Source organism: Ochotona curzoniae, unplaced genomic scaffold (assembly GCF_017591425.1).
Source record: "Ochotona curzoniae isolate NIBS_2020 unplaced genomic scaffold, NIBS_Ocur_1.0 contig_4105, whole genome shotgun sequence".
Lineage (NCBI taxonomy): Eukaryota > Metazoa > Chordata > Mammalia > Lagomorpha > Ochotonidae > Ochotona > Ochotona curzoniae.
In genome coordinates this window covers 10,746,648-10,760,000 of record NW_024466129.1, presented here as the reverse complement: position 1 = coordinate 10,760,000, position 13,353 = coordinate 10,746,648, and the positions used below count along the sequence as shown (strand labels likewise).

At 52.1% G+C, this 13,353-nt stretch overlaps 1 protein-coding gene across 1 annotated transcript in view; it reads right to left on the bottom strand.

Moving 5' to 3' along the window:
• The window catches only part of CNPY1 (canopy FGF signaling regulator 1), a 35,618-nt gene extending 22,517 nt beyond the window's left edge, over window positions 1-13,101 (bottom strand). Inside the window, exon 1 of the mRNA XM_040984242.1 lies at window positions 12,994-13,101. Coding sequence (XP_040840176.1) covers window positions 12,994-13,092 — 99 coding nt within the window. The 5' untranslated portion in view covers window positions 13,093-13,101. The remainder of the gene's footprint in view (window positions 1-12,993) is intronic.
• Between the last annotated feature and the right edge of the window lie 252 nt (window positions 13,102-13,353).

Below are 13,353 nucleotides of genomic sequence, written 5' to 3'. Positions count from 1 at the left end.
CCAAGCACAAGGCCGTGACGTTGTCCTGTCTTCCTAAAAGCAGCCTGCCACATCCAGGTACCCTGAAGAACACACCCCATTGATCTTACACTTTCTTCTCTCATTAGACAAGAACTTTCTGTCTATATGACTCCCAGCAACATCATGTACGTCTCTGGGTGTTGCAACCGGAGTGGAAACTGAATGACAGGGCTTTGTCACAGTGGCTGACTCATCCGAGAGCCTCACAGAGGCAGGGCCTGGCCACCCACCACCCACAAGCCACTCACCAGCACTGGCTCCTTCAGCAGTCACCCACCCTGGGTACTAGCATGGAGGTGCTTCCGGCCTGTGTGCTCCCCAGAGCTCTGTCACAGAGCGCCACAAAGCCGGTGGCTTCAAACCACAGGCACTCACTCTGTGAGTGGGAGATGTGAGGTCTGTGACCCGGGGGTCAGTAGGACCTGCTCCCCTGGCAGGCTCCAGGAGGATTTCTTCCTCGGCTCTTGCAGCTTCTCATGCTTGGGGACAAGCCTCGGCTTAAACACTCATCCAGCCTCTACCTGGCCTTCTCCTCTGTGTGGTCCTTTGGGTCATTACCCTGCTCCTAACTGGTGGCATCCACAAAGAGCCTGTTTCCTAACCAAGTCACACTTTGAACTTTTGGAAGGATGCAGCGTTAGGGGAACCCAACTGAATAGAGGGCACTGCGCCACCGCACCCCTATGCGTGCCTTCCCCCCGACGCCCTGCTGATGTGACATGCTCCCCAATCCGAACGAGCTCTGAGCAGGTCTGTCACTGGTAGCTAATGTCTACAAAGACAAGCTGGAAGAATGACTGTAGCAGGGCCATTCTTGACATGATGACGGCCACCACTGTGTCCAAATGCTGGGACTCTAGGACTGAGGGGAGGGAACGCCTGATTTCTGCACATCGGGTTTTCTGCAGGCTCAGTGTCTTTCACCTTGGGGACCACTATGGTATGGCGGGTATCCCTGTGCACTGTGGGATGTGGCACAGCATTCCTGACCTGCACCCACTGATGCCATCAGCATCCCCGCCCTGACACCAGCTATGAAAACCAAGTATATTTCCAGCCCAGTGTGAGTCCCATGGGGAGTGAAACCACCCTCATGGAAAACCACTCATGTAGGACTTGGTTCCAAAGGTACCAACATATGCCGCACAGCCCCCATGGCACAAGGCTCTCTGCTCTCCACTCGCATGGGTGCCCTGCCTTGATCGCCACCTATTTTGCCCAGCTGGAGTCCTGCACGCGGTGCCCTGACGTGCTCAGGCCAGGACCATCTGTTGGTCCCTGGATGCAAGCCACCCCTTACTCCTGGGCACACAAACCCTCTCCTGACAGCAGATATTGAAGTGTGTGACTGACCATTCACTCTTCTCCCTACTTGTTAATAGGCTCTCATTCTAGTTAGACACATTTGAAAGAAAAAAAAAATTCGGACTTATCCTTGCCAAAATTCATAACAATCTTTCGCCTCCTGTCCTGGATACTTGCAAATATATTCAAATATGAAAAAGGGCCTGTATTTTGCAAGCTGCTCTACTGTTAGATACTGCGCTGAATTAGAGGACTTCTTCCCTCCCAGAGTATAGCTAGTGAGCACAATTAAACTAATCACAGAAGCCAGCAGGAAATGCAGCAAGTCAGGTTGCCTCTTGCATATCTCATCCAAGTACCAGTTCCAGTCCTTACTGCTTTGCTCCCAAGCCAGCACGCTGCCAATGCACCTGCGAAGGCAGAAGCAATGGCTTACATGCTTGGGCCCCTGCCACCCCCATGGGCGACTCAGTTGGCACTCCTAGCTCCTGGCTTCAGCCTGGCCCAGCCCCGACCCTTGCAGCCACTGAGGACTGAACCAGCAGATGAAGGCTAACTCTCATTCCTTCTCTTTCTTTCTCTCCCTCTCCCTGTCTTTTTGTCACTCTGCTTTTCAAATAGATTAAACTTTTAAAATGATTAAATTTATAATGATGTTTAAATTGGTAGGCTTGGATAACTTAGACATTGTAAAAGAATATTTGAGGGCCCGGTGGGATAGCGTGGTGGTTAAACTCCTCACCTTGCTTGCCCGGGATCCCATATGGGTGTCCCACTTCCCATCCAGCTCCCTGCTTGTGGCCTGGGAAAGCAGTCGAGGATGGCCCAAAGCTTTGGGACCCTACACCCATGTGGGAGACCAGGAAGAAGTTCCTTGCCCCTGGCTTCAGATTGGCACAGATCTGGCTGTTGTCCCTTGGAGAGTGAATCATCGGACAGAAGATCTTCCTCTCTGTCTCTTCTCCTCTCTGTATATCTGACTTTGCAATAAAAATAAAAATAAATCTTTTTTTAAAAAAAGAATATTTGGGACAAGTGGTGGTGCAGCAGCATAACAAGCTAATCTTCCTCCTGTGGTGCCAGCATCCCATATAGGTACCGGGTCAAGTCCCAGTTACTGCACTTCCCATCTAGCTCCCTGCCTATGGACTGGGAAAGCAGCAGCAGATGGCTCGAAGCCTTGGGTCCCTGCACCTGTGGGAGACCCAGAAGAGGCTCCTGGCTCTGCTGTTTCACACCAACTTAGCCCATGTCCACGCCCAGCTGACCCTGGTGCCCTGCAAGCCTTTAGCTGGTCGGTTCTGATTGTTATGGAGGAGCGTAGATCTTTCTCTTCCTCTCTCTGGGTGGGATAGGATGAGGCACTTCCCCGTGAGCTGGGGGTGAGACCCAGGCTGCATTCAGAGAAGGGACCAGCCCTTGTTTGTATTTCTGTTTCCTCCGGCAGCTCGGAGGACCCTTTGGGAGTTTTCTTGCTGCTTCCAGCTTCCCACAATCAAACCACGCAGACCGCAAACAGGAAATCCCAGCAAGATTGTCAGGCCGAGGGTGACTGTCTGGAAGGAGGGACAGAGTCCCAGAGAATGCCCCTGAAGGGGCCACAAGCATTGTTTGGCTCTGTCAGCTCCCTGGAGCCTTGTCCGCCAGCCACTGCTAGTCACTGTTAGAGACTGATAGGAAGCAATAGAAGGGACCCAAGGAGAGGAATTGGCTCCTGGATGCAGATGAGCCAAACCCCCAAGGCACATTTGCTGTGAAAGTTAGGGACCAGATTTACCTGGAGTGACAGCGAGGGCAAACAAAATAGTATAGGCATAACATGAATAGGATTTCTTGGGTTGGATTGCTGTCTGATAGGACATTCCATAAGAATAATGACAACAAAATTTGGAAAGAGACAAAAAAAATTAGATTAAAAAAAAAAACTTAGCGCAATTTGTTTTTCCAGAGGAGCTCATTTACAAGGGAAGTTCTGTCTGTCCATGGTTGGCCCTGGGGTGCTACGTGCCTTCCTGCCAGTCCTTGGACACCCTATTCTCCAGCCTTCATTTTGTGGCACTTGTCACCTCTTCCTCAACATGAGGCTCACATTTTTCATCTCAACTGAAACCCAACTGGAAAGAGTTTGAATTTAGAAACTCCACAAGCCCTCCATGAAGGAGTCACCCCGAAATGGGGAGACTATCTAGTAGTGGGGAGCAGCCTTGGAAAATGTTCCAAAGACTTCAGTTCATCCTGTGAAATTGGGTACAAAAGTTCATCTCCTCAAATCCCACCTGCTTTGCTGTCTACTCAGAAAACAAAGTGGGCTCTCTTCTCTCTCTCCCATTAAGGACCAAGATCTACCAAGACCTTCCGATTTGCAACCCAGTCAAGACAGGTCCTTACAGATAGAAGCCCTAAACATCTCCTGAGCGTGGGAGGGGCTAAGAATCACCTCGAAAGCCCCAGACAGCAGTGCACAGCAGCTTCCTCTTTCCAATCACCCATCCACTTCCAGGGCAGGCTGGGAGGAAGGAAAAAGCCAGATGCTGGGAGAGGCGCAGCTCTGCACTTGGATTGGCCAATGGGTGAGAAGGCTCTGAGTCTTCATCTTAGAACGTGCTCCTCATTCCAAGAAAGTGGGTGTGCCATTTTCAGCCTGGTCCTTCAAGTGAAATCAGTATGTATAGGTCTGTCGGGGGGGAGGCAGGTGAGGAGAGCGGAGCGATCCTGCAGGACCAGCAGGATGGTGTGGCGGCAGTTGCAAGCTTCTGCCCCTGCAGCCGTGTGGACCAGCCCAGCTCAACACCACCGGGGCCCGTTGGACACTCCCTGCGAAGCATTGCTTTTCAGTTTGAATCCCACTTGCCCGTGGTGTCAGGCATTAGGAAAAGCTGAGCACCTTTGCCCAGAGACCCGCGATTTTCGGGATTCAGGCGAAAATGGTGCAGTCTGTAATTAACCTGTCCTCCGCGCCTCCCTCCAACGCACCAAACTTCCAGCCGCTTTGCACTCCCATTGTTTCAACACCCACCAAGAAGATTAAAAATAAGCTCTCTTTCTTTTAATTTTGTGTCACCTCCCTCCTTCCCAGGTCCCCTGAGGATAGCGTGCGTGTTTAATCCCTGTGGTTTAGGGAGGAGTGGGTTGTTAACCCCTTGCAGAGACGGAGGGAGGACCGGCAGCCCTAGGGGAAAGGGCCCCCTGCTGGCCCCTCCGGGAAGAGCAGCCGTCCCCCAGGCACAGGGATCCTGTTTCTTTGCGGTCCCATTCAGTCAGTGGCTCGGTCCAATACCCTCTCTGCTCTGCTGACACGCATGTACACCCGTGGGCTCACGGACACACTGCACACACACACACACACACACACACACACACACACACACGCATGCACACACATTTGAGGCCCACATTTGTCCTGGTGCATTGGTTGACTTCAGGTCTCCCCAGGTTAGGGTGACCAGGAAGGGTGAGTGGCTGCAGGGGGGGAAGTGTCATGGCTTGCTTGGAGCCCACTTATGGGGTGACCATGTGCCCTGCTCCTGGGGCAGCCCTTCTCACAGGCTCTGGGCAACTCAGAGACATCACCCTTCTCTGGCAGCTGCAAGGGGCTGACATGAAAACTGGAAGTTACCGGCACCCACAGGCAACAGAGACCTGGGTTGGCTAGGCCTTGAGAGGGCAAGCACTTGGCAGCTTCGTAAGAGCTCACGACTGTGCACTAAGGAATCAGCCTGAGCCCAGTGCCCTGGGTAACAGGGCACTGGTAAGAGGACTGCAGGATGTCACCTTTGTGCTCTTGCAGGAGGATCTTATCGGGGGGTCAAGTTCTCCGGGTCGAGGGGCTGGTAGAGTGGCACATAAGTTAAGCCACTGCTTGCTATACTGGCAATCCACATCAGAGTGCTGGCTCGAGTCCTGGCTACTCGGCTTCTGGCACAGCTTCCTGCTAATGCACTCAGGGAAGCAGTGGGTGACTGGTCAAGGAATTAGGCCCCTGCCACCCATGTGGGAGAGACAGATGGGGCTACTGGCTTCAGCCTGGCCCAGGATCAGCTGTTGTCGCTGTTAGGGGAATGAACTAGGAATGGGTGATCTCTTTCTCTCTCTGTGGATCTGCCTTTCAAATAAATGAATAAATCTTCGTAAAGAAAAGTCTCTGGGTATAGTCAGCGTAAAGCCTCACTGTGGAAAAGCAGAAGCTGAGATAGCCCAGGGCTAGCCCCAGCTGATGTGAGTGAAACCTGGGCTATGTCCAAGCAGTGAGAGGAGTGAGATGTGCAGTGCCTGGAGAAGGGCAAGAAGATGCATCTTAGTGAAAAATAACACCAGTGGTAAACCCCCCAACACCCCCAGTTCCCTGATGCCAAATTCAATATTTCCAGGTTCCTTATTTCCTGGTCACCGTGCAGATGCTCATGGGACAGACGCAGCATTCGGGCCCTGATGCATCAGTGAGCTGGCCCTGTGAGTTCTCTTCTCATTAGCCCCGTGCTTCCAGGGATGTGAGCATGGCGGGGCCCTTTACAGAAAGTTCAGATGAGATTCTTGCCTCACTGCTTGTCTTTGCAAATCCCTTGAGAGGGAAGGAAGGAAGGAAGGAAGGAAGAAAGGAAGGAAGGAAGGAAGGAAGGAAGGAAGGAAGGAAGGAAGGAAGGAAGGAAGGAAAGAAAGGAAGGAAGGAAGGGAGGGAGGGAGAGAAGGAAGGAGGAAGGAAGGAGAGGCCTTGTGCACAGAAGAACAAGTAGGCAAAAGTGGGAGAAGCCAAGGGCTTCAGGTCCACTCATTCAGGCACAACAGCAGCTAAAGCCATCCCTGGTGCATGAGTCAATATAAGAACTGTACAGGACCACCAAGAATAAGGCAAAAACTTTACTGGGGGACTCAAAGGCAGGCCTGAATCAACAGAACCTATCTTTGCAGTCCCGGCATCCTCCACACCCCATTTTCGTGAAAGAAGGCTCAGCACCTTCCACTGCAAACTGTGGAAGGCCACACCTTCCACTGTGAACGCAGAAGCTGCACAGTGGAAAGACTCTCTGTGGCTGGAGCATGGGCCTCGTCCAGTGCCTGCAGTCTTAGGTGATGAGGGTGGAGAGCAGCAGGAGCGACGATCTTACTGCCTCTGTTGTTGGCTCTGGTGAGGCTGTCTCCATTGCTGGGTCATTCTAGGGCTGTCTCCAATACCCAGCCATGCTACTCCGTGTGTAGGGGAAGAGGCTAGATCTTTCATTCTCTTCCTTTGCTTCCCATGCCTTCCCGCAAGGCACAGTGGGAGTGCCTCCAGAGCCCTGGTGCATGCCAGGACACAGACCTTCTGACTCCCTGTTTTTGCACTGGACAAAGCAGCCCCTGGTGACCCAGGTGCGTGGGCTAGAAGCATCCAAAGCCCCGTGTACAGTTCCTTTCTGTGGGAAGCAGCTCCAGCGCTCCTTAGATGTGCAGGAGGACCCTGACTTGGCCCTCTCTCTGGCATGAGCATTGACTACAAGCAGGGCATCCTCAGAAATGAGAATCTGTTCATTCCTGGGCATGCGTAGAAGCACTGAGGATCTATTGAAAGTGGGACAGCTGGGATTCCATAGCACACGATGCCCAAACAAGCACCAGGATCGTGTGTAATCTACCGTCCCCTGGAATGCAGTCACCACGGCAGCTGAGGGCTTGGGGGACCGAACACCTGCTGCACAGACAGCCCTGTGGGAGGTCAGCAAGCTGATAGGCTGCCCTGAGCTTGACATCCACAGTATCACAGTATACTCAGGAAGACACTGAGCTGTCTTTCTCTGTCCCATGCTACCCGGCTTCTCTCGAATGATCAACATAGCAGGTACTGCTCTGGGCCAACATACTTCTTTGCTTTTTGCTCCCAGACTACAGCTTAAGTATTGCCAGCTCCTGTGGCTGCTGGGTGAGAATGTGCGACCGCACCTTAGCTGCGGAGCAGGAGCACCCTACTTTTACATGTATCTACAAGAATCTCCTGCAGATTCTTCACGTCTTCTCTATCTGATGAAGGTCGAGGACTCTGAGCCACAAGATGCAAGAACTTGGCTCCCTGAGTGACCAAATGGAGGAGACCCACCTGCTGTCTCACCTTGAGCTCTGGCACAAGCCATGAGTTGGTTCTCGGGTGATGGAACTGAAGTCATGGCGCTTTTCTAGTCACCAGCCTATCCTGATAAACACGTTAGAGAAAAATTGTGTCTGGGGCTGGCATTGTGGCTTCACAAATGAGGAACCACACCTACGTTTTAATACAAGTTGAAGCCAGAATGTGTCTTCTATAATACAAGAGAGGGGAAAATGAAATAGAATATGATACACAACGAAAAGCGCTGAATAAAACAAAAATAAACACTCTAAATTTTATGGCCTTGAGGACCAGAAGTATTCATTCACACATTTCATTTTTTTTCTTTTTCTTCTTGAGGGAAAAGGAAATTGAAGAGTTTTATTAAAGAGTCAGTTACTGAATCTAAACATCTGTTAATTTCCTATAGGATGGTCAAGAGGGATGAGGTTATTGATCAAGGAGAATTACAGAAAAAAGAGAAAATGACACAAGAAGAGCAAATACTGTGAGAGACAAAAGTGAAAGCTATAGCTCCGCCCCCTTCCATCTACCTAGGGAGCAAAACAGGATGCTAAGGGCTCTGGCGCTGTGGCATAGCTGGTAAGGCTGCTGTGAGCAGTGCTGGCATCCCATAGGGGTACCAGTTGGAATCCCGGCTGCTCCACTTCTGGTTCAGCTCTCTGCTAACGTGCTTAGGAAAGCAGTGGAAGACAGCCAAGTAAGTGCTTGTTCCCTGGCACGCAATGTAGGAGACTCAGAAGAAGCTCCTGACTTTCAGCTTCGGACTGGTCCAGCTCAGCTGCAGCCATTGCAGCCATTTGGGTAATGAGCCGACAGATGGACAATCTCTCTCTCTCTCATCTCTCTGTAACTCTGCTTTCAAGTAAGTAAATAAATTTATAAGAAAATCAGGCTGCTAACCATGGAGAAGTCCCAGTGGTGAGGAAGGGAACTGTAGACTCTTATAAATGAGGCCAGAAAACAGAAGATAAAAGACCATCATAAATCCCGTGACCTCCATTTTATTAAGAACAATGCTAAGTTTTAGAATTGAAATTTCTGTTTTTTTTTTTTAATTAGAAAGATAGAGTTAGAATTATAGAGGGAGAGATATAAAGACACACAGAGAGAAGTCTTCTATCTACTGACTCATTCCCCAAGTGGTGGCGATAGCCAGGGCTGGGTCAGGCCAGAATCAGGAGTCAGAAGCTTCTTCTGTGTCTTCCATATGGTACAGAAACCCAACACCTTGGCCATCTTCCCCTGCCTTTCCATACCCATTAGCAGAGAGCTGCATTGGAAGTGGGATGGCCAGGATTTGAACCAGTGCCCATGTGTGTGGCTGGTGCTACTGGCAGTGTCCTAAGGTGTTATGTCATAGCACTGGCCCTGAAAATCGGAATTTCTATAAAAACATAAAGGTCTGATTTCTCCAAAACTAGCAAGACAAAATGTTGCGATTTGGGCTCACAAAAAAAATAATGTGTTTTTAACAGAGAAAACATTAAGGAAAAGCAGGAAAAAAAAAAAAGAAAAAATGATCAGAGGTGCCACCCATCAGTCATGTAATATGCTTTCTGAGCAGTCTGACCCAGTCTGACCCAGCAAGCACACACACACACACACACACACACACACCAAGGTCATCTCTGTACATCTCTTTTCTTGCACTTAGGTAGTAGGAAAGCTGGTTCTTTCCTGGGGGAATTTACGGGTTCTCATGAACATCATTTGATTCACATGTGTCACAGTGACAAGCTATATAGAACACCTGCAGGGGGTCCCTGAAGGCTGGTACCCAGGTGTCATTCCACCTGCACACTGTGCCTTTCTTGTACTGCTGAGAAAGCACAGGGGACTGTCCCTGCCAACTGCACTGGGTGCTCCGGCTGCTCCTACGGTCCTCTGAGTGCTCCCCACTGCCCCTGCAGGACCAGTCCCACGATGAGCCAAGGCAGTTCTGTAGCTGCCTCTGCTAGCCCATGTTGTCAAAGGCTCAGAACGGCCCTGAGCCTGTCCAGCCCAGGGGTGGAGTCTGCAATGATCTGGAAGCTGGTCTCTCTGTGGGCATGCAGAGTCTTTCTAATGCAGGAGGGAGATTTAGAGAGTTGGGGGCGGGTAGGGACTGCCAACAAACTTGCGCCTTGTTGCCAAACAGCTGGATGCACAACTTCTCCCTTGTTTGATCTGAACACAACCTCCCCCCCGCCCCACCTCCAATCATCATGTCAATTCCACTCCACACAACCAGTCAGGGTTCCCTGCTCCGTGGTGTCACCCCTGCCTCTGCCGAGGCTCCTGGGTCCACGGCATCAACTCCAGCAGGGTACAAATGCTTTCTGCAGGCTGCACTGTACTCGAATCAAGTATACCCTGCCAGCAGCTGGGGCCATAGCTTGAACGCCACCTTCCTGCCCCGAGGCTGTGACTACCCTGAGCCAGGAGCCAGGGCGTTGCACCCCACCCTTACTCCTCCATCCTGGGTTCTCTAGAAAGTGTGCCCATTTGGGATGCTGGTACCGCAAACAGAAGCTTAGCCTGATACAACTCCACAGCTGCATTTTCAAGCAGGCATCCACTGGGGTGACCAAGCAACCATGCGGAACACTTCAGGGGTGCTGCCACTGAGAACTACTTCGAAACAGAGGCAGACAGAGGCAGGACTGGGCTGCTGGAAGCTGGCTTGAGCTGAGAGGAAACAGAACTGCTCCACTCTGCTCATGTCTTTCTATTCCGTATATTGCCCAGTCCTCTGGGACCCTCTCCCTCCTGCAGATGACCAGGCCTAACCCCGAAGCAGGTAATGGTGCCTGCACAGCACCAGCAAGTGACCCCTTGTGGTCAGGATAGCCCTTGCTTATTGGGTGTTTGCAGTGGAGGGAGGAAAGATTGGAACGGGAACTCCAAGCACCCAGCTCAGAGTGAGAGCCAGGCAAGGTGACCGAGTGGCCAAGTCAAGGCCATTTGACCTGGCACAAAGTCCCAGATGATGACAAGAAGGGGCCCAGGCCTTGTGTCTCGCAGCCCCAAGTGTGGGCTGGGCTGTGGTACTGCTCTGGCCTGCCGTGGCCTGCCATGTGCTCTATGAGGCTCGCCTAGGTTCATTGGTTAAGTCAGTGGGAAGTATCACCAACAGTTACAGTTATGAAAGTCATAAATGCTAATGGCAAAGTATGCAAAATGAACAAAATACCAGAAATGAGAGGGTGTTGGGGAAGTTCCCAGGTACCCCCAAGCAAGCAGGGCTGGCCTGCACTGGCCTCCCACAGGCTGCAGGGAGTCTGGACTGGCCAGCTGCAGGGAGGACACAACTGTTGTTTGGGGAGCACCTGTCCACTCTCCCCTCATCCATATCTACCCAGACTCCATGACCTGGCAGGCAGGCACACAGCTGCAAACAGGAGACACCAGCTTCCTTTTAACCAAATAGGATCTGGTCCCCAGGGTAGCTGGGACCCACAGTAGCCCTGGCCACATCCCTCCCGGCCACGTTGACCCTTCCAGGCTCGCAATCAATGGCCAGAGATGAAGAGAACAGCTCTGCCTGGACATGGGCTGCTGTGTGCTGTGACTGTTGGGATTATAGATCCTGCTCCCCGGGAGGGGGCTCTCCCCACCCCTGCCATGAAGGAGCAGCCCCTTCAGAACCTTGCTGCGTGTCTTCCCCCTGCAAGGCCTCAGCTCAATGTCACTCCATCCTCAGAGACACAGAGAAGGAAAGTGGCCGTGGAGCCAACTTTGTCACTCAGGCCTAGGCAGACCGTGCCGAACCACAGCTCCCTTCTCATCCGGGTCCCTTCTTTTGTTCTTTGCCAAATACAGAGTGAGTAAGCACATCATGTGCCAGGCAAAAGGTGGGAGGGACGCCTCTGTAGCCAGGCTGCTGCTGGCAACCACTGCCTGGCCCCTAGCCAAATGGACAGGGAGGGCTGAACTCACAGCTCCGACTCCCATGGCCAGTCGGCGGCCAGCCTGCATTTCAGCTCTGGTCAAATAGGCTGCTGGTTGGAGAAGGAGCTTCACAGGAACTGGAGCATTTTCCAAGCAGGAAGAACGTGAGATCTTCTTAGTCATTTCCCTGGGAAGATGGTGGAGTTCTTGATCACTGTGTTGTGAATGAGCCAGAGATAGGAATGCTGACCAATGCCCTATACACACGGTCACCCCATTCCCAAGTGGGGGGGTTGGTGCCTGTGAGCCCAGTTCTCCCGCAGGGCAACTTGGGCTGGGCAGAGAGGCTCCTGTGTACAAGAGGCTTGGGGTGCACCCAGTCGGGCAGCAACTACAAGTTCATGATCGGCTCCCCCAGGATGGCTGCAGCCAGGTGCGACTGAGACGGCAATCACCCAGGTAGCACTGACCCATGCATTCAAGTGATCTCTTCCAAACCTTTTTGCAGTCCGTGTCTCCAATAAGACTGGAAAAGTGTTTTAACTTGATGGCTTTCAAGAGAGAATTTCTCAAAGACAGTCGAAGGCAGGGGACAGCGGTGGCCTATTTTCTCCAGGTAAATTGAAATACATTTCGGAATTAAACACCGTGGGAAGTTCAGGCCTCCTGATCCCCAGCTCCTGGGCTGAATCCCCAAGGAAGCAGTGTGAGAGCAGGGGTGGGAGGAAGCAGCCCGCCATCAGGGTGACCCTACAGGGTGTTAGAGTTCCAGGATACAGCTGTCAGCCGGCTCCAGAGCTGCTGCTGGTCCTTAACGTCCTCCTGGCAGAATTACCAGCCAGAATCCAGCGATTCTCCTGGAAGGCGTGAGTCCCAGCTGTGCCCTGTGGGAGTGTGGAAATTCCTCCCCTGTTTGTAACTTGTGCAAATTACACCCACGGCACACTTGCTAGAAGGGACCACAACCCAACATAGCCCGACACACCCCCTGGGAATCTCCTCAGCCTTGCCCTGGCCTCTTGGATTGGGGAGATGGAAAACACACCGTCGGTGCACCTTGCGCTAGTTACTCTACAGCTGGGCGCAATGCGGAAGGCAGAACAAAGCAGCAGCAAACCCAGGACCAAGTTCTGTTCTCAGTGAACCGGATGCTGCCACAGAGCAACTTGCATAGTGAAGTTGTCTTAAGGATTGGGGTGCTTGTCATCTGAGTGCCTGGAGAGAAGGGGTGTCCCCTAGATGAGCCTCCCAGACTCTGAGACTGCTTCTTTTCTGTCACCCAAGCATCCTACTGCACCCGCGGAGGGGAGGTGGGTGTCGGCATTGTGCACCCTCTCCCCACTAGAAATTGGCAGGTCTGGGAGGAAAGAGGGGGCAGAGTGCCCAGCAAGGGGCTGTTCAGCCTTCCAGCGACCCTAGGCTGCCCTGCCAGCCTCTCTGGGCCCCCTGCCAGCCTAAGCCAAGAACCACGGAAGCGCTATTTTTATTCTGATGAACAACAGTGCCGAAATGTGTTCCACAAAATTTAGGTGCTGAGAGAGAGACTTCAATTTCAAGCTTAAAGATTACTTTGGGTCCCCCAGGACTCAGAAGCAATTTAGGGCTGATACCGTGAACAAGAGAAAGGTTAGAAGATTAAGACCAACTGCTGTTTGGATAAATGGTTAGTAATTGCCATATCCGCAATTATACACTGCGCAAAATGTCTTTTCCGCTACCTTTCTCCTCTCCTGCGTCCCGTCAGGATTGATGCGGAAGGAGCCCACCTTGGCCTTCTTCTTCCGAGCCTTGGTGACGTCATGCTCCAGCTCGTCCATCAGAGCCCTGCATGCTAAACAAGACACGAGACAGCATGGTCAGAGGAAGGACAGCCTGAGCGAGCGGAGGAAGTGGGCTATGTGGGACGGAAGACGAGCCCTTCTGTTCTCCCCTCCAGCAGAGGACTCCAGCCCCTAGAGACACGCCCTCGGAACCTGAAGGAACCTTGACCTCTGACAGTGTTCAGAGACAGCCACACTGAGCCCAGTCTCCTCTCAGATCCCCTCTGTAAGCTTTAGGTTTGAAAACTGCCCTTTTTT